General features: G+C 44.7%; 1 protein-coding gene across 3 annotated transcripts in view; it reads right to left on the bottom strand.

The window, feature by feature from the left end:
• LOC121287344 (tight junction protein ZO-3-like) overlaps positions 1–24,465 on the bottom strand; it is an 85,088-nt gene extending 60,623 nt beyond the window's left edge. For 2 of the 3 annotated variants that reach the window (XM_041205130.1, XM_041205129.1), the window contains exon 1: positions 24,317–24,465. Coding sequence is in view for 2 of the 3 variants with exons in the window: in XM_041205129.1 (XP_041061063.1) it covers positions 24,317–24,319 (3 nt within the window). In the remaining variant the exon portion in view is untranslated. Of the gene's footprint in view, positions 1–374; positions 630–24,316 lie in introns of those variants that run through there. The other variant, XM_041205128.1, reaches the window with a different exon arrangement.
• Positions 24,466–24,893: the final 428 nt, after the last annotated feature.

Raw genomic sequence — 24,893 nt, 5'->3', positions numbered from 1 at the left:
CAGCACCTCCTGGGGTGTCAGCTGAGATTTTAGGCTCAAGTCCTCAAGTGAGGCTTGAACCCATGATTTTACAAGGCAATTCACACAGAGACAAACCGACACTCAATTTTGAAATTTTAAGCGATGCATTGAAACTCTCCTCACTCTTTCTCTCTAAAGATCAAAGCAAAATCATCCCTCTTAACTTATACTAACAGTGACTTTCCGAGCTTTGTCAGATTGGCTTTACTTCCTGTCTAACAGTCACTGACCAGAGGTGTTTTGTGTACCTTAGTCACAAGGGGTTAACATATTTTGGTTTATCAGTCTGGTTTAAGTCCGTAGTAACTGCAGTGCTAAAGTTAATCAGTTTAATAGCTTAAAGTTATGCTTACCTGATCCTGAAATCTGACAGCCATTTTGCAATTATCTTCTCATATTTCCTGATTTCTCTCACTCCTCCTGATTTTGCTCCCTGGTATTCTGGTAACTCTTCACTTTTGGCACTCCTGAGTTCAAAGAGGCGTGGAGATTTTGCTCGAGGTCTATATAATAGTTCCCAGTTAAAGGACGTGCAGCAAATTCCACTCTGGTAATTTACACCTGCACCTTTAACCACAAAGTAGTGAAACCTGCTGAGCTGAGAGGCCAAGGCCTACCTCTGCCCCCGCCCTGTGACGACACAGCAACAGCACAACCTCAGATAAACACAGCTATTGTTCTGGGTTTTGGAATTTGAAGCCTAATTTACATCCTGCACCAGGGCCCTAAATTTATTCAACATTCCAAAATTATGTATATAGATGCAGAAACACAATAGCATCAATTAACCCAGCACCTGGAAAGCTTTCCACCTACCCCAGGCGAATTATAAAGGCTATCAAACATTAACTGGTTAGTATGGAGGAAGTGACCCTTGCATACCAAGGTTGATGTAAACATACCGTAATCCTCTGCGCACGCGAACTAAAGTTACAGAACTGTTTCATTTCAAACTCAAAGTGTTTCTATTGGTCTCAGCACTCAGTGCGAAACCACTTGTTTAAAACCTAGGACAGCTCCACATCACACAGGCCAACAGGTGTATGCACAATCATTTAAACACGCATCTGCTGCTGAAACCCTCACATGAATGTCTTTGCTACTTTTAGACATGACTATTCTGTTACACTATTCCTGGCCAACCTCCATCTTCATCCAAAACTCTTACTGTCTGTATCTTAACTTGCACCCATCTCATTCACCATCACCACTGTGCCTCCTGACAAACATTGGCTCCTGGTTTAATATTTTCATTCTTGTTTTCAAATCTTTCCATAATGTAAGCTCTCCCTATCCCTACAACCTTCTTTTGCATTCTCTCTAAGCTGCAACTGCAACCCAGGAGTTCCTGCACGGGCTATGCAGATATCCACCCCTTTAAGTTAATGCGTGTGTATGGCCCTAAACAAAAATTTAAAGGGGCCACACGCAATTGACCATGCATTCCAAAAAAACTTATAGCGTACGCTGCCTACACCCTCTGAGGTATCTACACTCCTCAAATTCTTGCCTCATGTGCATCCCTAATTTTACTCACTCAACTGTTGGCTACCATGCCTTCAGCTGCCAAGGCCTAGCTTCAGAGTTCCTTTCCTGATTGTCTCTATCTCTCTACCTCTCTTCCCTTGTTTATGACATTTCTCAAAACTTACCTCTCATCTGCCCCAGTATGTCTTTATGTGGCTTGGTGTCAAATTTTATTAGATAATGCTCCTGTGAAGTGCCTTGTAATATTTTACAGTGTTCAGATGTTTTATCAATGTGAGTTGTTACTGTTGTTATTCAGCTGGTGCGCGACCACCACAACCACATCCTGCAGGTCCGCGAACAGTTCCCATGGATTGTGCATGCCTCCTACATCCTTAGCAGGTCTCAGATCCCTGACGTCTTCCATGGTCCATAGAGATTGCAGGGTTGGCTCCTCGGGGACAAAGTCTACCTGCAGAGGACGTAGCTGATGACAATGTGCAGCGGCTTCAGACTGCAGTCGAGTGAAGGTATAACGAAGCTCATGCTGCAACTTGCACCTTGGAGGAGCAGATCATTGGAATGTTGAAAATGAGGTTCCGGTGCCTGGACCGGTCTGTTGACGCCCTGCAATACAGTCCACAGAGGGTGTTATATATTGTCATCTCCTGCTGTGCCCTTTACAGCCTGGTGCTGCAACGGGGAGAGGAGCTAGCTGATGATGAGATGGAGGATCTGCACATCTCCTCTTGCGAGGACATCAATGGGGTGAGGGTGAGGAAGGCCTCAAAGGCAATGATGAAGACGAAGAAGCTATCATACTGGTCAGACAAGGCAGGCATGCTCGGGAGGTCCTAATAGCTACTAGATTTGTAGAGGATGATGACGACATGCAATGAGGGCACACTATAGATCCTCACATTGCATCTATGCACGTTTGATCCCAGTCTGGCTTATGGCAGCGCACAAACCCTCTGACAGGCTCCTGTCATTGTGACGTAGCAGAGACCCTTATAGTCGCTTGCAAGAGGATGATAACAACATGTAGTAAGGACACTCCATAGATCTTCATATGGCCCCTGAGAATGTCTGACTCCTGTCTGGCCGAGGGCAGCTCCCTTGCGCTTTGTGATCAGGGACATATCATGGAGATGCAGCTGTGAAACTTTAAATGCATCTGATCCTTTGTCATCCTTCAGCACCTAACCCCTTCAGGAGCACAGCGTCACTGGTCACAGATGCTGATGAGATGGGACCCAGCCCACCTTAAAGGTGCTGAGGACACACAGAACTCTGACAGAACTCTGTGACGCCTGCTCATGACATTCTGGCAGCAAGGACAAGCACCATCAAGGTGCAGGTATCACTAATGTATCCAGTGAGTGTGAGGCCAGACCATCACTTTGGTCTGAAGGCTGCACAGACACAGGGAGGAGACCCTGGACTGAGACACCTGCCTTTATCTTGTGCAGAAAGGTTTCACATCTGAGTGACACAAACACTGCTGATCAGAACAAGGAGCCATTGACAAGGAGACATTCTTGGGAGTTTATTTACAATAGTGAACATTATGTACAAGTGATTAACACCCATGTCTAGGCTGTGCAACTGCATAATATTAACCTTCCTAAACCTGCTCCCTGTCTTGGTGCTTTCCCCGAAATCCACAGAGGTGGAGGCAGCCTGCTGACTGCTACGCCCTGTCTGTGACGGCTTTGGAGGGTGTCCTTTGGAGGGCCGAGACCTGGAGAGCCCCAGCCCACTTTTAGGGTCCCATTGTGTGGCAGTGGCACCCTCCTTGACCTGTGGAGCTGGAGCTGCTGAAGAGGGGAAGAGGGGCCAGGCACTCCCGGAGTCACCTGGGTGAATAGTCCCGGGTGTCGAGCTGCTGATCCTCCTCCCTACGGGTGCCCGATGGCCCTGGTTGACTCCTTGAGGAGAAGGGGAAGCTGGAGTGAAATTGAGCTGCCCCGCACCCCTCTTATGTACAAACTGTTGGAGGCCAACTATGACATCAGCGATGGAGTTGAGCCCGTGCAGCAGTGCAGACCAATGTCCTGGAACAAAGTCTCCACGGCGGCCGCCATTCTACCAGTGCTGACCACGGTGCATTGGCATGCTGGCACTATCACCTCAGACTGAAGGTAGGTGGACTTCTCCATCGTGCCTTGCAATCTGAGTATTGCAGCGGACATCCCATCCTGATGTTCCCGAGCTTGCCTTTGCAGCTCCGGGAACTGAGATATGACTGAGTCCAGTGGCTCCTCATCTGACTTAGAATCAACAGATTTCTGGCCTCCAGCAGTCCTCTGAGTGTCGGAAACCTGGGAAGTCCCTGCTGCCACCTGCTGTGGATCAGACAGTGCTCACCAGATCCTGGGGCTACTCTAGAGCTAGCTCCCACTAATGTGTGTGTCCCTGCACTGGTGGAGGGTGTGGGTGAGGACTGTGATGGGTCTTAAATGAGGGTGTCATCAGATTCTTCTTCCAAGGTGTCTTTGGGGCTTGAGTCAAGGACCTAGCTTATGGACCCCTCGGCTGCTTCCCAGATGTGCCTGTGAATGCAAGGAGAGATAATTAGTCTGGCAGGGGGCTGCAGAACAGGGGAGGTGACTCACAGCATGGTTGTCTGATAGATTTTGCACTGCTGGATCCTTACTAGGTTGAGCACCGCCGACCTCACCGTCAGCCCAGAAATGGTTCAGATTATCGCCGGCCAGCTGGATGATTCTATTTTCAAAGTCTGTGAGGACCTTGATGTTAGGTATTCCTCCACCAGTCTGTAACCTCTCCTTTTGCTGTGTGCCAGCTGGACCTACATGAATTATAGATGGAGAGTGTGTAAGCAGGACGCCTGCCAGGCCAGATAATAAGGATGCCTGGTATGTATGGGTGGTAAGTGGTGCCATGGACAGAATGAGGACACAATCCCCAGGGCAGATGAAAGTGTGTGTGAGAAAAAATGGTGATGGCCCTTGAACTGGCAGTGAGTGAGATCCCCGTGGATGTGTGATGTGCTTATGAGTGTGTGAGTTGAGAGTGATGAGAAGAGTGACTTACCCTGGCGGAACGGAGGAGATCATTCATCTTCTTTCGGCAGTGGGTGGCTGTCCTCTTTTGCAGGGTGTTGGCGCTGACCACCGTTGCTACTGCCTCCCATGCTGAATTGGTGACATTGCTTGCTGGTCTCTGCCCAGAGTGGGTGTAGAAGACTTTGCAGCGGGCCTCCATTGCATCCAATAGGTACTCGGGGGAGGCGTAGCTGAATTTGGGGTAGCATGTTTCCTCTTTTGGGCAGCCATCAGTTCCCAGCAGCTTCCTATCCCTTGAATGGTGCTAGCCCTGTGCAGGGGCAGCTTTAAATATGGTTAAAAACAAAAAACTGCGGATGCTGGAAATCCAAAACAAAAACAGAATTACCTGGAAAAACTCAGCAGGTCTGGCAGCATCGGTGGAGAAGAAAAGAGTTGACGTTTCGAGTCCTCATGACCCTTCCTGGTTTACTGAAGGCCTGAGGTGGCAGCGGGGTAGGCGAGTCAGAGGCTGTCCCGCCAGCGACCTGGCGTGTTTCCCAGGAACGCATTATTAATGAGGCGGGACACACTGGGAAAAGGACGATACGGCATGAAAAGGCACCATTGCGGCCAACGGGTAAAACGTCCTTTTTCCTGCCCATTACCACACACAGTGCAAAACTGGGATGATTCCGCCCAATGACTTAGCAATAATTGCTATTTGTGGAAGAAAATTCCAAACCACTTTTTGAGTGTAGGAGTGTTCCCAATTTCACTCCTAAAAGATCTAGCTCTAATTTTAGACCTTGCTCCCCAGTCCTGGAATTTCCAACTCGTGGAAATAACTTATCCCAATCTACCCCACTGTTCCCCTTATTGCCTTGAGAACTTTCACCAAATCACCCCTTGACCTTTTTAATTCCAGGGAACACAACCCTTATTTGCATAATCCTTCCTTGTATCTTAACCCTTTCAGTCCAGGTTTCTGGTAAATGTAGCCTGCGCTCACTCCAAGGCCAATATATCCTTTATAAAGTGTGGTGCCCAGAGCTGAATACAGGACTCCAGGCATAGTCTAATCAGGACTTTGTAAACTATAGTATTACTTCTGGACCCTTAAATTTTCACCCTCCAGTTATAAAACCTTGTGTTCCATTAGCCTTTCTGATTATTTTCTGTGCCTGCCGATGTCAATTTAATTATTTATGTGCATGGACCCCTAAATCCCTTAGGACCACCTCACCTTTTGCCATTTAGAAAGTACTCTCTTATCCTTTTTAGGTCCAAAGTGGATAACTTTACACTGAAATTCATAAACAACATTACTCATCGTGGGCAGAACATCTTTTAGGACAGATGGCAGCATCTTGATAGTACCACTTGCGTCGCCACTGCATAGTAGCAATTCATTGAAATCCATTTTGTCCATTCACTTTTTATTTATACCTCTTTGTAATTCTATACTTCCATCCATGTTGCTTACAATGTCAACTATCTTTGTGTCCTTGACACAATGGACATGTGTCTCTCTAACCCATCAGCTTTCTAGTATTGTAAACATCTTCGGGACACCCAAAGCACCCTGACTGCCAATAATTGCTTTTGAATTTTAGTCAGTGTTGCAATGTAGATAAATGTGGAAGCTAAATTGTGCACAGCAAGTTCCCACAGTAAGCAATGAGATAAATGGCCAGTTAGTCTGTCTTGGTGATGCTAGTTAAGTTTTATATACATTGACCAGGACACCAGGGAAACTCCCTGCTGTTCTTCATGGTGCTACAGGATCTTTTAGATCCACCTGAACATCCACCTTAACATCCCAGCCAAAAGGCAGCACCTGCAGCAACATAATATTCCCTCATTGCTGTACTGGAGTAGATTATGACTTAAATGAATGGACTTGAGCACTGTTTGAGGTCCTGATTGTACCTTTCACTGAATTATGAAGACCTCCAAATTGAATGGAGAGGTTGGGAATGGATGTCGGCCACATCCTGACAATGTAAAAGCAACAACTCAAGAATAAGAGGAGCTGCAATGGGAGGGGTAGGAAAAGGAGAATTTCCAGAGGTGAGTAGGGTTAGGCAGGGGATGGATAGAAGCTTAGTTGTTGGGATAGAAGGTAGGTAGGGAATTGGATATATAGGCAAGGGTGAGAGAGGAACAGGGATAGAAGCAGGGCAGGAACGGAATAGGAGCAGGGCATCAGTAAGATAGGTGAAAGCAAAATACTGCGGATGCTGGAAATGTGAGATAAAAACAAAATGCTGAAAAACTTCAGCAGGTCTGGCAGCATCTGTGGAGAGGGAAACAGAGTTAACATTTCAAGTCCATAAGCTTCTTCTTCAGAGCTAAAGAGGAGTAGAAATGTGATGGATTTTATACTGTTTAAGAGGGATGGAGCAAAGTAGAAAGTCAGGGGTAGGTGGGAGCTCAGGAGAGACTGACAAAGATGTCATGAACCACAGGACAAAGAGAATGTAAATGGTGGTATTAAAGACTAAAGAAGGTGCTGGTAATGGCATAACGTTAAGATAGCAAAATGTGTTAACGCAGAATAAGGGTCTGCGCTCTGTGAAAGCACAACGTAGAAACAAGTGACAGATGGCCCTGTGGGGGTAGGGGTTGGGGAAAAATAACAGTTTCTCACACCCTGCTTCTTGTAAGGACTCCATCCTATTCTCTCAGTTCCTCCATCTCCGTCACATCTGTTCAGATGATACTACCTTCCAAAACAGCGCTTCTGACATGTCTTCCTTTTTCCTTAACCGAGGAATTCCCCCCACTGCGGTTGACAGGGCCATAAACCACGTACAACCCATCTCCCGCACCTCTGCCCTCACTCCTTCCCTTCTCTACCAGAGCCAAGATAGGGTCCCTCTTGTCCTCAATTTTCACCCCATCAGCGTCTGCATTCAAAGGATCATCTTCCAGCATTTCCGCAACTCCAGAATGATGCCACCACCAAACACATCTTCCCCTCACCACCCCACCATGCATTCCGTAGGGACCTTTCCCTCCGTGGCACTCTGGTCCACTCCTCCATCACTGGCAACTCCTCATTGCCTTCCCACAGCACCTTCCCATGCAATTTCAGAAGGTGCAACATCTGCCCCTTTACCTCCTCCCCCCTCACCATCCAAAGACCCAAACACACCTTTCAGGCGAACCAGCGCTTCACTTGCACCTCTTTCAATTTGGCCTACTGTACTCGTTGCTCCTAATGCGGTCAATTGTCAATTTCTCCTGATCTCCCACCTATCCCTGACTTTCTATATTGCTCCATCTGCTCCATCCCCATTTCTACTTCTCTTTAGCCCTAAAGAAGAGTCATATGGGCTCAAAATGTTAACTCTGTTCCTCTCTCTTGAGGAGGAAGATAGGAACGGGATAGGAGCAGGGCAGGAGAAGGATAGGAGTGGGATAAGAGAAGGGCAGGAGCAAAAATCATGAGTTCTGATTTTTTTTCTCATTCAGAATGAATCACTAGAACTTGGGTAGACTAAGTAATATACAGTGAGTTCCATACAGTTCACCTCTAGGATCTAGATTCCAGTCCAGACCAATGAGATTAAAGTATAGCTCTCTCTACTGGCTGTAATGTGAAATGCGTTTCACCAACCTCAACCCGTTTCCCAGTAGGTAGGAACCCAATGCACTAAATGTCCCTAGTTAACACTTTATTGGCAATTTTGCTTTGTGTGGTACAGTTGGCTGGACTGGGAAACCTGCCTGCCCTGAACATGAGTGATGGTGAAACCATAGCGACCATGAGTGCAGGGGCTCTGAAGGCTTCTCTTTCAATCCCTAGTCTAAGCTGAGTTAGCTGATCTACACTGGAGTGATAGTGGGGCTGCTACAATTTACCATCAGCGTGCCTTTGGCCTAGGGTGAGGGAAAAATTCACAAGGGCAGTCGCTCCTGATTTTTATCCAGTGACGCCCTACACTGGGTGTGTTGATGGCAGGCAAACACATGATATCCATTCTCCTACCCTCACCACGGGGTACCAGAGGACGATTGATGACCACAATCAACAACGTCAGGAAGGGATAACTGGCAAATAGAAAGTGGGTGTAGTCTTTCTGTCAGAGTAGATGGAATTGTCTGTTACTGTAGCTGTACAGCTATGTAGCTGTCTGTAACTGTTTGAGGAACATGGATGTAAGGTGAAATTTTAACCCAATGAGAAAACAGTTTAAATACCAAATTAAAGCAGAAAATGATGGAAATACTCAGCAGCTGTGGAGAAAGAAACAGTAATGATATAACTTTAACTCTGTTTCTCTCTCCACAAATGTTGCCTGACCTGCTGAGTATTTCCAACATTTTCCATTTTTAATTTCAGGTTTCCAGCATCTTCAGTATATTGCTTTTATTTTAGCCTGAGTATTATCTGTAAACAAATAAATACTTACAATGCACCTATACTATTGTAAAATGTCCCAAGGTGCTTCACAGAAATGTTATCAAACAAAATTTGACACCAAGCCACAGAAGGTCAAAGAGTTTTAAGGAGCATCTTAAAGGAGGAAAAAGAGGTACAGAGGCAGATCCAGAGATTGGGCTGAGGCAACTGCCAATGGTGAAGCAATTAGAATGAGGGATGTGCAAGAGGCCAGAATTGAAGGAGCACAGATATCTTATACGAACACAAGAAATAGGAGCAGTAGATGACTATATGGCCCTTCAAGCCTACTCTGCCATTCAATATGATTGCAGCTGATCTTGGGCTTCAACTGCATTTCCCTACCTGTTCCCCACGTTCCTTGATTCCCTGAGAGACACAAATTCTGCCTATCCCAGTCTTAAATGTATTCACTGATGGCCAGCATCCACAACCCTCTAGGACAGAGATCTCCAAAGTTTCACAACACTTTGAGTGAAGTAATTTTGCTTCATCTCAGTCATAAATGATTTGCCCCTTATCTTGAGATTGTGTCCCTGGGCTTTAGATATTCCAGGTAGTGGAAACAACCTCTCAGCATCTACCTATTAAAGCCCCTTCAGAACCTCTGAAGAAGAGTCATATGGACTCGAAACGTTAACTCTGTTTCTCTCTCCACAGATGCTGCCAGACATGCGGGGTTTTTCCAGCATTTTCTGTTTTTATTTCCCTTCAGAATCTTGTACATTTCAATGAGATCACCTCATTCTTCTAAATGCCTGAAAAAATAGACCCATTTTGCTCAGCCTCTCATCATAGGACAAACCCTTCATCCCAGGGACCAAGTTCATGAACCTTAGCTGTACTGCCTCCAAAGCAAGTATAACTTTTCTTAAATGTAGAGACTAAAACTGCACACAGTACACCAGATGTGCTCTCACCAAAACCCTATACAACTCTAGCAAGACTTCCTTATTCCCGTACTCCAATCCACTTCCAATAAAGGCCAACATGCCATTTAACTTCCTAATTGCTTGCCGTACCTGTATATTAACTTTCTGTGTTCCTTATATGAACAAATTCAAGTTTCTTTGAACATCCACATTTACAAATTTCTCACCTTTTAAAAAATATTCAGCTCTTCGATTCTTTTGACCAAAAGTGAATAACTTCACACTTCCCTATATTATAATCCATCTGCCATCTTGTTGCCCACTCACTTAACCTGTCTATATCTCTTTGCAGCCTTTGTGTCCTCCCCACAGCTTACCTTTCCACTTAACTTTGTATCAGCAAATTTGACTACTCTCTGTCTCTTCATCTATGTCATTAATATACGTTGTAAATAACTGAGGCCCCAGCACTGACCCTAGTGGTATCCTACTATTCACTACCTGCCAACTTGAAAAAATCCCAATTATGCCCACTCTCTCCTTCCTACCTGTTAAACAATCCTCCATCCATGCTAATATATTACCTCCAACTCTATAAGCACTGATTTTGTCTATTAACCTTTTGTGTGGCACCTAATCGAAAGCTTTTTGGAAACTCAGGTATACAACTACTGGTTCCTCTTTATCTACCTTACTAGTTACATCCTCAAAAAACTTCAACAAATTTGTTAAACAGGGTTTTCCTTTAGTAAAACCATGTTGACTTGTTCTAATCACACTATGCTTTTCTAAGTGCATTGTTAACACTTTGTTAATAATAGATTCCAGCATTTTCCAAACAACTGATGTTAGGCTAACTGGCCTGTAGTTCCTTGCTTTCTCTCTCCCTCCTTTCTTGAAAAGTGGAGTATCATTTGCCAACTTCTGATGGAGCCATTCCTGAATCCAATGAAATCTAAAAAATCACAGCCAGCCCATCCACTATCTCTGCAGCCAACTCCTTTAGAACCCTAGGGTGTAGGCTATCAGGGATTTGTCACATTTTAGTCCCTTCAGTTTCTCCAATACATTTTCTCTGTTGATATTAATTTCCCTAATTTCCTCACTCTTTATAGCCCCTAGTTCACCATCTATTTCTGGAATGAAACTTATATCTTCTAGTGTGAAGACAGATACAAAGGCTGGAATTTTCCAATGCTCCCCCCCACCACCAACCATGGTGGGTTTCCCTGCGGAGGGACTGGTGAGCCATTGAAATCATCATTTGCTATCCACAGGACTGGATGATCCTGCCGGTGTGAGGGGCTGGAAAATTCTGGCCAAAATACTCATACAATGCCTCTGCCATTTCCTCATTCCCCATGATAATTGCTCCTGCTCTGATTCTAATGGACCAATATTTACTTTAGCTACTCTCTTCCTTTTTTATATACTTATAAACAATCTTACAACCTGTTTTATATTTCTGGCTAGTTTACTCTTATATTCCATTTTTTTCCTTTTTACCAAACGTTTGTTTGCCCTTTGCTGGTTTCTAAAACACTCCCAATCCTCAGACTTGTTACTGTTTTTTTGCAATTTTGTAAGCCTCTTCTTTTAATCTAATACTATCCCTAACATTCTTAGTGAGCCGCTGATGGGTCTTTCTTGCTGAGTTTTTGTTTTGCCATGGAATGTATTTTTGATGGATATTTTGAATTGTTTCTTTACATATTTCTCACTATTCATTTACAGCCAAATCTTTTCATCTACTTATCCAATTTACCTTAGCTAGTTCTCCCCTCATATCTATGTAATCTTGGAGGATTGTAAGTTTGGAAGCAGTTACAGAAATTAAGGGGAATGAGGACATGGAGGGATTTAAAAACAAAGACGGGAGTTTTAAATTTGAACTCTTAGTTGACCAGGAGCCAATGTAGGCCAGCGAGCGCAGGGCTGATGGTGAATGGGACTTTGTGCAAATCAGAATACAAGCTGCAGAGTTTTGGATGGCCTTAAGTTTACAGAGGGTAGGATGTGGGAGACCAGTCAGCAGTGCATTGAAGTAGTCAAGTCTAGAGGTAACAAAGACATGGGTAAGGGTTTCAGTAGTAGAAGGTCTGAGACAATGAAGGGGTTGGGTAAAGTTAGGCTGTAGTGAAGTTGTGAAAATGTGGTCAGAAGCTCATCTGGGATCAAATACGATATCAAGATTGTGGGCCATCTGGATCAACATCAGACAGCTGCCAGAGAGAGGGATGCATTTGGTGGCTGGAGAAGGGAGTTTCTGATGGGTACTGAAAACAATAACTTCAGTCTTCCAAGATTTAGGTGAAGGGAATTTCTGCTTATCCAGTATTAGATGTCAGTAAAGCTGTCTAATAATTTCAAGGCAGTGGAAGGGGAAAGAAGGTGAGGTAGGACTGGGTGCTGTCAGCGTGTTTGTGGAATGTGACATTGCGTTTTTGAGTGGTGTCACCAAGGGGCAGCATGTAGATGAGAAATAGGATGAGGCCAAGGAAAACTAAAGTTCCTTCTCCTCCCCATTAGGCTAAACACAAAAGCTTGTTTCTGCTCCCCTCTTCACCATCATTCTGTCTCATCTTTGCTGTTGCTTAAATGTGAAGCTAAGATCTGAGATCCATCTAGTTCTCGTAACTCCTAGTGTGTAACCTGGCAACAACCCCAAAGGATTTCCTGAAGTCAGCTGTGGAAAAAACCAATGTGGAAAAAAACAGGTGCATTGAGTGTGTAAATGTAAAGCTTCATCTGCACTCTGAAGTCTTCTTTGATTTGAATTAGTACTCAGACAAAATGATTTTATTACTGAAGGGCTCCAGCTTATAGGTTGTGTTTGCTCTGTATCTGTCATGGTAATTTTGACTTTGAATGATAATATAAAATATCTAATACCAGCTCAGCCACTTGTTAAACAGATCTCCTGAACTTGTGTTTCTATTGAAGTCAGTGGAAATGGAAATGAGCAGAGATATTTAAAGACTCTGTTTAACAAGGTGAGCCAATACTGCCTGTTTTACTCTTCCCTCTAAACTCAGTTCCTTCGTATACCCATGCTTAGTAACTCATTGCATATAATCAGTCCAGTGATTCAATCATCGTAATTAGTAGGGTTTTCTGCTTTGTTTTCACCTGCGCACTTGTAAACTGTGATGATTCTTGCTGGGCACCAGTCCATAACCTCCACTCTCAGGAACTTGTGTGTATACTTCACCTTTAATGCAGGAAAATGTCCCAAGGCATTCTACTGAGGGATAATTGGCACCAACCTTCATGGGAGAATTAGGAAAGGAGTTAAAGAACTTGGTGGTGAAGATAAGTTTTAAAGAGAGGGAGACGTGGTGAAGTGGAGAGGTTTATGTAGTTCTGCATGGAGAGTAAGACCATAGGCAGTTGAAGATAAAATGGTGAGGTGAAGAGCAGGTGGAGCACAGAAACCAAGAGGCAGAGTATCAAAGGCACGGAAATGAATGTTAGGCTGGAGGAGGTTGCAGAAAGGGCAGAATGAGCTTGGGGAGAAATTTGTAGAGGAAAGGTAGTTTTGATCCTATTTAAGATCCTATACTGTAAGTGGAAACATACTATTCAATCAGGTGGATTATTATAGTCAAGACTGATTCTCACTGTCTGGACTCATCCATTATGAATGGCCACATGGGTTTCCTCTGGTATCTCATCCATTACCCATGGAACCATAAGCAAAATATTGCAGATGGTGGAAATATGAAATAAAAACAGAAAATGCTGTATATCCTCAGCCTGTCTAGCAAGATCTGCAGAGAGGGAGAAACAGAGTTAATGGCTGGGATTTACAAAGGACTGAGGGGTCAGGATCTGGCCAGGGCAGGCTTTGAAAATTGCAGTCCCAGAGCCAACTCGGGATCCTGACACCTCCAGGACTTTCAAATTAACAGTCCCTTAAACTCCTTAAGGAGCTAGTTAAGGGGTAAAAACAAAAAAACTGAGGATGCTAGAAATCCAAAACATAAACAGAATTACCTGGAAAAACTCAGCAGGTCTGGCAGCATCGGCGGAGAAGAAAAGAGTTGACGTTTCGAGTCCTCATGACCCTTCGACAGAACTTGAGTTCGAGTCCAAGAAAGAGTTGAAATATAAGCTGGTTTAAGGTGTGTTGGGGGGGGGGGGGGGTGGTGGGGGGGGGGTGGGGGGGGGGGGGGTGGGTGCGGAGAGAGAAAGAGAGAAGTGGAGGGGGTTGGTGTGGTTGTAGGGACAACCAAGCAGTGATAGAAGCAGATCATCAAAAGATGTCACCAACAATAGAACAAAAGAACACATAGGTGTTAAAGTTGGTGATATTATCTAAACGAATGTGCTAATTAAGAATGGATGGTAGGGCACTCAACGTATAGCTCTAGTGGGGTTGGGGAGAGCATAAAAGATTTTAAAATATTTAAAAATAATGGAAATAGGTGGGAAAAGAAAAATCTATATAATTTATTGGAAAAAAAACAAAAGGAAGGGGGAAACAGAAAGGGGGTGGGGATGGGGGAGGGAGCTCAAGACCTAAAGGTGTTGAATTCAATATTCAGTCCGGAAGGCTGTAACGTGCCTAGTCGGGAGATGAGGTGTTGTTCCTCCAGTTTGCGTTGGGCTTCACTGGAACAATGCAGCAAGCCAAGGACAGACATGTGGGCAAGAGAGCAGGGTGGAGTGTTAAAATGGCAAGCGACAGGGAGGTTTGGGTCATTCTTGCGGACAGACCGCAGGTGTTCTGCAAAGCGGTCGCCCAGTTTATGTTTGGTCTCTCCAGTGTAGAGGAGACCACATTGGGAGCAACGAATGCAGTAGACTAAGTTGGGGGAAATGCAAGTGAAATGCTGCTTCACTTGAAAGGAGTGTTTGCGTCCTTGGACTGTGAGGAGAGAGGAAGTGAAGGGGCAGGTGTTGCATCTTTTGCATGGGCATGGGGTGGTGCCATAGGAGGGGGATGAGGAGTAGGGGGTGATGGAGGAGTGGACCAGGGTGTCCCGGAGGGAGCGATCCCTACGGAATGCCGATAGGGGGTTGAAGGGAAGATATGTTTGGTGGTGGCATCATGCTGGAGTTGGCGGAAATGGCGGAGGATGATCCTTTGAATGCGGAGGCTGGTGGGGTGATAAGTGAGGACAAAGGGGACCCCATCATGTTTCTGGGAGGGAGGAGAAGGCGTGAGGGCGGATGCGTGGGAGATGGGCCGGACACGGTTGAGGGCCCTGTCAACGACCATGGGTGGAAAACCTCGGTTAAGGAAGAAGGAGGACATGTCAGAGGAACTGTTTTTGAAGGTAGCATCATCGGAACAGATGCGACGGGGCCTGTCTGTTCCTGAATGTAATTTTAAAAATTGTTTCCTAGTGAGCTGGTACAGTAGGGCTGAAATACATTTCTCTGCAGTTGTCTAGGAAACAAATCCGTCATGAGTGCCGGTCCTCACCTTGTGTACAAAACCACTGCCCACTGGTTCCACCTTCATGGCCGTCCCAGAAGCTGCCTGCTCTGATTGGCAAGGCAACAGCAGCACCCAACATGGCTACCTCTTGCCTTTACTGCTGGTGCCAGACAGGTAGCTCGGCACCTCTAATTGAACGCCAAGCTCTCCCCCTACCACCCCTGGCCAATTAGGCCATTTACATTTGAAAATTGCATCACAAGAGTGCCGTAGCCCGGGCACAGGGTGGGCCCCAGAATTCAGCTGGGTGTCGGGTTCCCAACCGGCATTGAAAATCCGGCCCTATGTCTCAAGTCTATGACCTTTCATCAGGGCTGAGAGTTCTGCAGTTGCTGTTATTGCTGTGTCAGTATGAATTTGTGAGTGCTGTAATATATTTAGTGTTCCAATTTTTGTCTGATAACACTCCTGAATGTTTTACTTTGTTAAAGGTACTATATAATTTCAAGCTGTTGTTGTAACAAACAGCATTAATGTGTTTGTGTTGGAATACACTGTATCAGTGTGTTGCAATGTCAGTATTTTTTTATTCTTTCGCAGGATGTGGGAGTCGCTGGCAATGCCAGCATTTTTTGCCCATCCCTAATTGCTCTTGAGAAATTGAACCACTGCAGTCCATGTGGTGTAGATTTGTCTCAGTGGTAGCTCCCTTCTGAGTTAGAAAGATGTAGGTTCAAACTCCATTTAAGGATTTGAAAACACAATCTAGATTGTTTCAGTGTAGAACTGGGAGTATTGCATGAACAGAGGTGCTGCTTTTAGGATAAAACTTTAAACTGAGGCCTCATCTGCCTGTTCAGGAAGATGTAAAAGATCCCATAACCTATTTTTTAAAAAAACCTGTAGGCCTTTTATAAGTCTGTAGTACAATGTTTTACTGTCGTAATGTATCAGTGTTGTAATGAAGTGTGTTACTGTTGTAATGTGTTAGCGCTGTAATGCAGAGTATTACTGTTGTAATATGTTAGTGCTGTAATGCAATGTATTACTGTTGTAATGTATCAGTGTTGTAATGTAGTGTGTTACTGTTGTAATGTGTTAGTGCTGTAATGCAGTGCGTTACTGTTGCAATGTGTTAGTGCTGTAATGCAGTGTGTTACTGTTGCAATGTGTTAGTGGTGTAATGAAATGTGTTAGTGCTTAATGCAGGCTGGGATTTAACATGGAGATGGTAGCTATCGGCCCATGAGCTGGAAAGTTGGAGGCCTCCCTCACCGCCTCTACCGGCCTTGGAAGCCACAACCAGATTTTATGGTCTTGGGCACTTAGTTGCTCGAGGCCCAATCAGAGGGCCGCCAGTTCTCCAGTCCCAGCAGAGCCAACAGGGGTGCTACTTCTGAGACTGCAGCGGGCCCTTGAGACGATGGAGCAGGACGGGACAAGTGCTGGACAGATGGGTCTGGGATCACCAGAGCAACCAAGCTGGCCCCAGTGAGGGGGTACAGGATCTGATGGGAAGGTGCTCCTGTGCGGAGCAGGGGTTGGGGGGGGGGGTGGGGGGTGTTGGGTGTGGCAGAGGGGTTGGCCTGTGCCACAATAGGGCACAGAGAAAATCTGGCAGCCTCACTATATGACATCCACCCCTCTCCACTACTGGTAAATACAAATGTTGGCAGGAAGAGGTTAAGGGCTTCAAATGACCTAAGAGAGGACAGGCTGCCCACTTTCCCTGCTGCCTATAGTTTGGTGGCGGAAATGCAACAGGCATCCCACCCCCCCCCACCCATCTCCCCCTCCACCAGCTCCCATCATCGCATCTGATTTTACACCCCACTGCCTGCCAGCTCGCTCTTGGTTTGAAATTTTGGCTACAGTGTGTTAATGCGGCAACGCAGGGTGGAATTTTCCGTGCTTGTTGGCGGCAGGCGTGTTTGGTGGCGTGAGTGGACAATATGGCGAGAAGGCCAACAATCAGTTTCACAATGTGATGAAACCAGTTTGCAATCGTCTGTTTTACATGTCAGTGATTGCACGTTGATGTGATTCACAACTGTACATAAGCCATGTGCATCTGGCGAGCTGCACTTTGCTTGGGACTTTGAGGTTTGTTTGCCTACCTTTCTTTGGGCAGAACTCGCAGGCATCAGTGCCAGACTTCGCAGACAGGACCACATCACTTTTAGGGGGACTCACGGGAAGGTCTCTAACTACCAGACCAGCCATAAGGCCGGGGTGGCTTTTCAACTGCTGCAGGACTAGAGTTTGTCTAGGGACAAAGTGGCCTCAGGCAAGGAAAGAGGCTGGTGAATGGGAGTTATCCTGGGGAAGGGGGGGGGGGGGGGGGGGTGGGGTAAACCAGGGTGTGCGTGAGGCACAAGTTGGTCTGTGCAAGTGGCCTCAAGATGGTGAGGGCTGAGCAGGCAGCCTCCAGAGGAGATGAGCCAGATGGAGATGTGAGAGTGTGTGTGAGAGAGTGAGTGGTGATGTTCCTTGAGCTGGCAGTGAGTGAGATGCCAGTGAATGTGTGATGGGCTTGAGTGTGTGAATTTATAGTGATGAGATGAATGCCTTAACCTGGCAACATGGACGAGATCATTCATCCTCTACCTGCATTGAATGGGCAACCTCTTCTGTGCAACATTGGTACTGATCACCACTGCCATCACCTACCAAGCGGAGCGGTGAGATTGCTGGATCCCCTGCAGCCAGATTGGGGGTAGAGGAGATCATGGCGAGCCTCCACAGCATCCAAAAGGGGTTCCAGAGATGCATCACTGAATGCAGTCTTCTTGCCTTTTGGGGCCATGTCTTCTGTGCAGCAGTCCCGGGCTGGAAACACTGAGAGGTATGCACACAGCTGCGCTTTAAATATGGCAGTGAGGTGATGGCGTGGAGGACAAATGAGAACCCACCTGCCATTGAAATGGTGTGTTTCCCAGGAATGCATGATAAAAGGGGTGGGGCTGGGATTATATGAAGTGAAAAGCTGCTATTGCAATCAAGGGGTAAAATGTACTGTTTTCCATCTGCTACCACACTTAGTGCAAATCTGGGACGATTCTGCCTGTGTGTGTTAGTGCAGTAACACAGTGTGTTAGTGCGGTAGTGCAGTGTGGTATGGCGGAAATGCAGCATGTTATTGTTGTAACCTCGTATGTTCGTGAGGTAATGCAGTGTGTTAGAGCGGTAGCGCAGTGTATTAGTTTGATAACGGTCTGTGTTATTGTGGTAACGCAGTGTGTTATTCTGATAACGTGGTGTGTTAGTGTGGTAATGTAGTGTGTTATTGCAGTAATGCAGAGTGTTATTGCAGTAACCTGTAACACAGTGTGCTAGTGCAATGTGTTAGTGTGGGGTAACGCAGTGTGTTCTTGCGGTAATGCAGTATGGTCATGCAGTGTGTTAGTGCGATGATGCAGTATGTTAGTGCGGTAATCACAGTGTGTTATTACGGTAACACAGTGTGTTAGTGCGGTTACGCAGTGTGTTAGTGCGTTAACGCAGTGTGTTATTGCGGTAACGCAGTGTGTCATTGCGATAACGCAGTGTGTTATTGCATTAACGCAGTGTGTTATTGTGATAACGCAGTGTGTTATTGCGTTAATGCAGTGTGTTATTGCGATAACGCAGTGTGTTATTGCGTTAACGCAGTGTGTTATTGCGATAACGCAGTGTGTCATTGTGTTAACGCAGTGTGTCATTGCGTTAACGCAGTGTGTTATTGCGATAACGCAGTGTGTTATTGCGTTAACGCAGTGTGTTATTGCAGTAACGCTGTGTGTTATTGTGGTAACACAGTATGCTAGTACAGTAACACTGTGTTATTGCGATAATGCAGTGTGTTATTGTGGTAACGCAGTGTGTTATTCTGATAACGTGGTGTGTTAGTGTGGTAATGTAGTGTGTTATTGCAGTAATGCAGAGTGTTATTGCAGTAACCTGTAACACAGTGTGCTAGTGCAATGTGTTAGTGTGGGGTAACGCAGTGTGTTCTTGCGGTAATGCAGTATGGTCATGCAGTGTGTTAGTGCGATGATGCAGTATGTTAGTGCGGTAATCACAGTGTGTTATTACGGTAACACAGTGTGTTAGTGCGGTTACGCAGTGTGTTAGTGCGTTAACGCAGTGTGTTATTGCGGTAACGCAGTGTGTTATTGCATTAACGCAGTGTGTTATTGTGATAACGCAGTGTGTTATTGCGTTAATGCAGTGTGTTATTGCGATAACGCAGTGTGTTATTGCGTTAACGCAGTGTGTTATTGCGATAACGCAGTGTGTCATTGCGTTAACGCAGTGTGTCATTGCGTTAACGCAGTGTGTTATTGCGATAACGCAGTGTGTTATTGCGTTAACGCAGTGTGTTATTGCAGTAACGCTGTGTGTTATTGTGGTAACACAGTATGCTAGTACAGTAACACTGTGTTATTGCGATAATGCAGTGTGTTATTGTGGTAACGCGGTGTGTTAGTGCAGTAACACAGGGTGTTAGTGTGATAATGCAGTGTGTTAGTGCAGTAACACAGGGTGTTAGTGTGATAATGCAGTGTGTTATTGCGGTAACGCGGTGTGTTAGTGCAGTAACACAGGGTGTTAGTGCGGTAATGCAGTGTGTTAGTGCTCTTTGTGCTGAACCAGGAGTTAGGGTGCTGCTTTTGTTCCCAATGCCTTTGGGCTAGGGTTGGGAACAGGGTTGAGGATCGATCATTCCAATATCCAATGGTCCCTGCTGGCAAGAGCTTGTGTGTGGATTTTCAGTGAAGATTTGATTTGGCTCGACTGCAATGGACCCCGTAGTCAAATCAACATATACCAGACATAAACCTGCGACCTTCTTGGTCAATGTTAGATATTAGGCATGGCTCAGTGGTAACTTTTTCATATCTGAGTCAGAAGTTTTTAATCAATCGCCTAGTGCAGAGACATCAGCACATTTTCCAGGTTGGCACTTCAATGCCGTACTGTGGGAGCTGAGGTGCTGTCTTTCAGCTGAGGCATAAAGGCCTCATCTATCCTCTCCTGGCATTATTTCAAAGTACAGCAAGGCATTTCTCCCCAATGTCCTGGCTAATATTTATCCCACGACAAACATCAGTAAAACATCAATTTGTCACTGCTGATTGTTGGTTCTTGCTGTGCACAAACTATCTGTCATGCTTTCTACAGTACCATAGTGCCACAGGTGGCAACATTTCAAAAACTTTAGAACATGCTGAGCTTGGGAGAGGCACCACATAAATGCAAGTTTCTTTCTGTGATGGAGTTCCAGTGCAAATTATCTTCACGTATTTGGAAAGTCCGGAAGACTAAGTGAATCATAATAAAAGTCTGCAAAAACCTTTAAAATGATTATAAGATGCTGTGGTATGTCTTGTGCCACCTTGACTTGTCCCAAATTTCTAAAACATAAATACATTAAAGTGTAAAATAGCTTTCCACATGTACAAATCCAATTAGCAAACAACAATAATCTATAACTAGCAGCATTTCATTCAATTCAGCTTGAATTTAAACCAGTAAATTATCTAAATAATGTTAATCCTCTTTTAAAAGATCACAGAAGTTTTCAGATTGCTGTGCAATTGAGTTTCTAGGCAGGGTAGCAGCCAAGCAGAAACCTTTGAGCAGTCAGACTTGTTCAGCAGGAACAGCAGCATAGCTAAATGGTTGGTTATTCGCAAGAATAACTCTTGTGCCATCAGCTCTCAGTCGCTGGTTTTGTTCCCACTTTAGTCTGTCACAATCTTATAGGCTGGAAATTAGTGTCAGATCAACCTTCAACTACAAGCCACAGACTTGAATGTCTATGGCCGACAGCTGGTTTGGCCATTCACCGCAAGATCTGGCTGGACCCCATACAGCACTATTGGTCCTGTTCATGCCTGGCAAAAATTGCTCACTATTGCAGGATTGTCCTGCAACGCAAAGATAACCAGCTTCTTTTCTCTACTGATAACGCCTTTTAAACCCCTTTTTGTTGTCCTCTTCACTGTCAACTCAACAACAAGAGCAAGATCTCATAGTGTTCTTTGTCACTAAGATCAAGATCATCCACTCAGCTACCTCTGCTCTTCCGTCGCCTTGATCACCAGGCTTAACATCCACGAATGCTCCCCCCTGACCTAGCCCTGAACTCACATCTTTCTCTAGTTTCGCTCCTATCTCCCTACAAGCTCTCTCCCTTGTCCTTGAGATCCACCTGCTGCTTCCTTGACCCTGAACTACTGACCACCCAACTTCCTTTCCTGGCCGTCATGTTACTTGTTAACCTTAACAGTCATTAACTCTCTCCTCAGGTACTTTCCCCCACTCCTTCAAATCTGCCAACATCATCCCTCTCCTCGAACTTCTTGACCTCTCTGTCTTTGTAAACCATCGTTCCAACTCCAACCTCCCTTTCCACACCAAACTCTTTGAATGTCCTGTCGTATCTCAAATCTGTCCTCATCTTTCCTGGAACTCTGCTTGAACAGGTTTCCAGCCATACTAAGTATAGAAACAACTCTTATCAAAGTCACAACTGACATCCAATGTGACTGTAACAGTGATAAAATATCCCTCCTTGTCCTTCTTGACCTGCCTTCAGTCTTTGACATAGTTGACTACATCATACTCCTCTAACAGCCTTCCTCTTTTGTCCATCTGAGTGGGGGTACCCTTGTCTGGTTCTGATCTTGTTTATCCAGCCATAGCTGGAGAACCACTTGCAATGGCTTGTCTTCCTGCTTCCACACAGTTACCTCTGGTGTCCCTCAAGGATCCATCCTTGTTCCCCTCTTATCAACATGCTGCCCCTCAGCACATCATCCAAAAACAGTGTTAATTTCCACATGTATGCTGACAACACTCAGTTCTCCCTCACCACCACCTCTCTCAACTTCTCCACTCTAAATTATCAGTCAGTATATGTAAGGCATCCAATATTTGATAAGCAGAAATTTCTTCCAATTAAATATTAGGAAGACTGATGCCATTGTCTTTGACTCCTGCCACAAGCTCCATTCCCCAGCCATTGACTTCGTCCCTCTCCCTGGAAAACATTCGAGGCTGAATCAAACTGTTTGCAATCTTGGTATTATATTTGACTCTGAGATTAGCTTAACCAACCACATACTCATGCCATCACTAAGATCCCTGGCTCTTGACCTCTCTTTCCTCTTTTAAAATCTTCCCCTTTGACCAAGCTTTTTAACCTGCCCTAATATCTCTTTAGTGGCATGGTATCAAATATTATTTGATAATTCTCGTGAAGTTCCCTGGGATGTATATATGTTAAAGGTGCAATATAAATACAAGTTGTTCTTGTTTTCCATGTGGTATTTCTCCAGTTGAAGCCCATGTTAAAACACTCATGCACTGATACAACCAATGGGAATTTCCTGGTTCTCAGTGACTTACTCAGCCTAGCCACTGGCAATCATGGGCCTTTGCAGGCAAATAGTGTAGTACAAGTCAAGAATGAAGAGTTTGAACAGCAGTGTCAGTGATTTTATTGACAAAATTTCCATGACTGCGACTGCTTTGGCATGAAGCAGAACATTCAGGGTGATTCCCTCACGTTGTGCTGCCAATGATGAGCTTCAGCTACAAACAGCGAATGTTGGACAGTTTTTCCATCACTGGTTCAGGCCTTGCAGTTGATTCTACAAAACCACACTGTTGGCAGGAGCACGGTAAATAAAACATCTTTTGCAGGTAACCTGCAAGGATTTAAAGATCTTTCTTACTCCGCAGTTTAATCAATTACTTTAGTGTCACTTAATCTTTGATACCACTGCAAAACCAGCAGTTGAATGTTTGACAGATCCTTGATGGCTCACTGAACTTATCTGGTGAATAACTAAATCATATAGATTTAAGGTCCCTGGTTCAAATGCTGGTCTTTGAGGAATTAAGTGCTCAGGGTAGTGCCTGCCCAGAAGGAAAGAACAGTTCAGACCAGTGCTCTTATTTCCCAGTTCTTACTGGTGTTCCATTTTAAGGAATACAGGACCAGTCCGGACCAGTATTCTTATTTCCCAATTTTTACTGTTTTTTCCTTCTGGGTGGTGAGTCACATTGGCTTAATGTCTATGGACATTGGGGGAATGGGGAATTCACTAACTAACCATTGATTCTTGCTGCAAAGTTTGTGTGTAGATATTGGGCATGGTTCCCCCATCTTTTACTCCCACACATAGTTGAATAGCCTGCTGATAGCCATAGGCCAGGCTCACCAAAAATCTTGAAAAATTGAGGCCTGGCATCTTTGGGGAGAGAGAAGCTGAAAGGGGGAGTTGCTGTATGTGTGAACTAGAGTATGTGTTTTGAAGAGCAGGATTCATACAAACAGGGTACCACATTCTTCCCTATAAAGCCATAAATTAAAATAAGACCCAGATCACTTTGAATCCAGCTTTTGACACATCAGAACTATTTAATGTACAGTATATATGACATATCAGACATGACATTGAGGCATTGACACTGGGCTTGTTCAGTATGTGGCTCTCAGTTGTGAAATGTACACTCCACCCAGTATACATTAATGTGTGATGCACTGCTTGTCCAACACTAACATTCATCACCTCAAATTGCTCTGCCATTGACAGACCTGTAACCTACTGTATTTTAATCCATTATCATACATCTCCAAATGTTCTATTCAGATTCCACTCAGCAACAGTTCATTTGACCAAAAACCAGCTTCTGAAACTAGACATGGAGTGCTTTACAATAAGTCAATTGCTTTCACTTTAAACTGCCTAAATGAAATGATGCTAAAGGTTTGTCTTAAACAGATGGTACAACATATTTCAAACAATAGGTACAAGCTGCTAGGGCTGAAATCTGAAACCCATCTCAAAATCCAATTTTAAATCCTTAAGTTATCATTGGACTGCGATAACTATTATCTTCCAAAATGTTCTTTAACTTATCATTCTGATTACAATGACATTTCACAGTAGAATTTTAATGGATAACAAAACATAACCACAAAACTGTTAAAATACGATCAGCACCAAATTTGCCCCGATACTACCCAGTTAAAACTTAGTAAAATACGGTCACCAAAAAAACCTCAGCAGTTGTTCCTGCTACAGTTTTTGAGATCATTTTCACATTCTTGACCAGGTGCTGCTTCCTCTGCAAGGTAATAGTTTTTACTCACCATGAAAAAGGCCCGTACGTATGAAAGTATGGAAATCCTGCAGTTTGATGTTTAAATCCTCACCGTAGTTAAAATATTTTCCTCATTCTTAGTTTGTAGCACGTATCAATCCACTGGGGGGAACTGAAAGAGAACACCCGCCTGCTCTTAGTTCAAGGAGTAGGCGGATAACTCTCTCCTCATTACCCTAGAGCTAGGTGTCAGGTTTACAAAGAGCTTAACTCTTTGTGGTGCTGAAGGCAGGAACCTCGAGTCCAAGCCTTCCCCCAAACCTCTGAAGTGTTTGGTGAATGTCCAGTTACCATTAAGTTTCCTTTCTGCTTGTGCTTATGGCCTGTTATTAGTTATGCCCCTTTAAAAAGGGAGCTATTTCTTTGATTTTTGATTGATGTCAACCTGTGCATCCTTATTATTTGCATTCCAAAAGACATTCACACCACAATAAAGCCGACTTGAGCTCCCCTAGTGGCTCAGCTAGTAAATATGAGATACTGGAACAGAAAGACCAGGAGGTTGAAGATTTAGTCCCTGTTTGGACCCAAGTTAACTGATCTCCGCTTAAGTATGAGGGGGTAAA

Source organism: Carcharodon carcharias, chromosome 14, assembly GCF_017639515.1.
Source record: "Carcharodon carcharias isolate sCarCar2 chromosome 14, sCarCar2.pri, whole genome shotgun sequence".
NCBI classification, from domain to species: domain Eukaryota; kingdom Metazoa; phylum Chordata; class Chondrichthyes; order Lamniformes; family Lamnidae; genus Carcharodon; species Carcharodon carcharias.
This window is presented reverse-complemented; position numbering and strand designations above follow the sequence as displayed.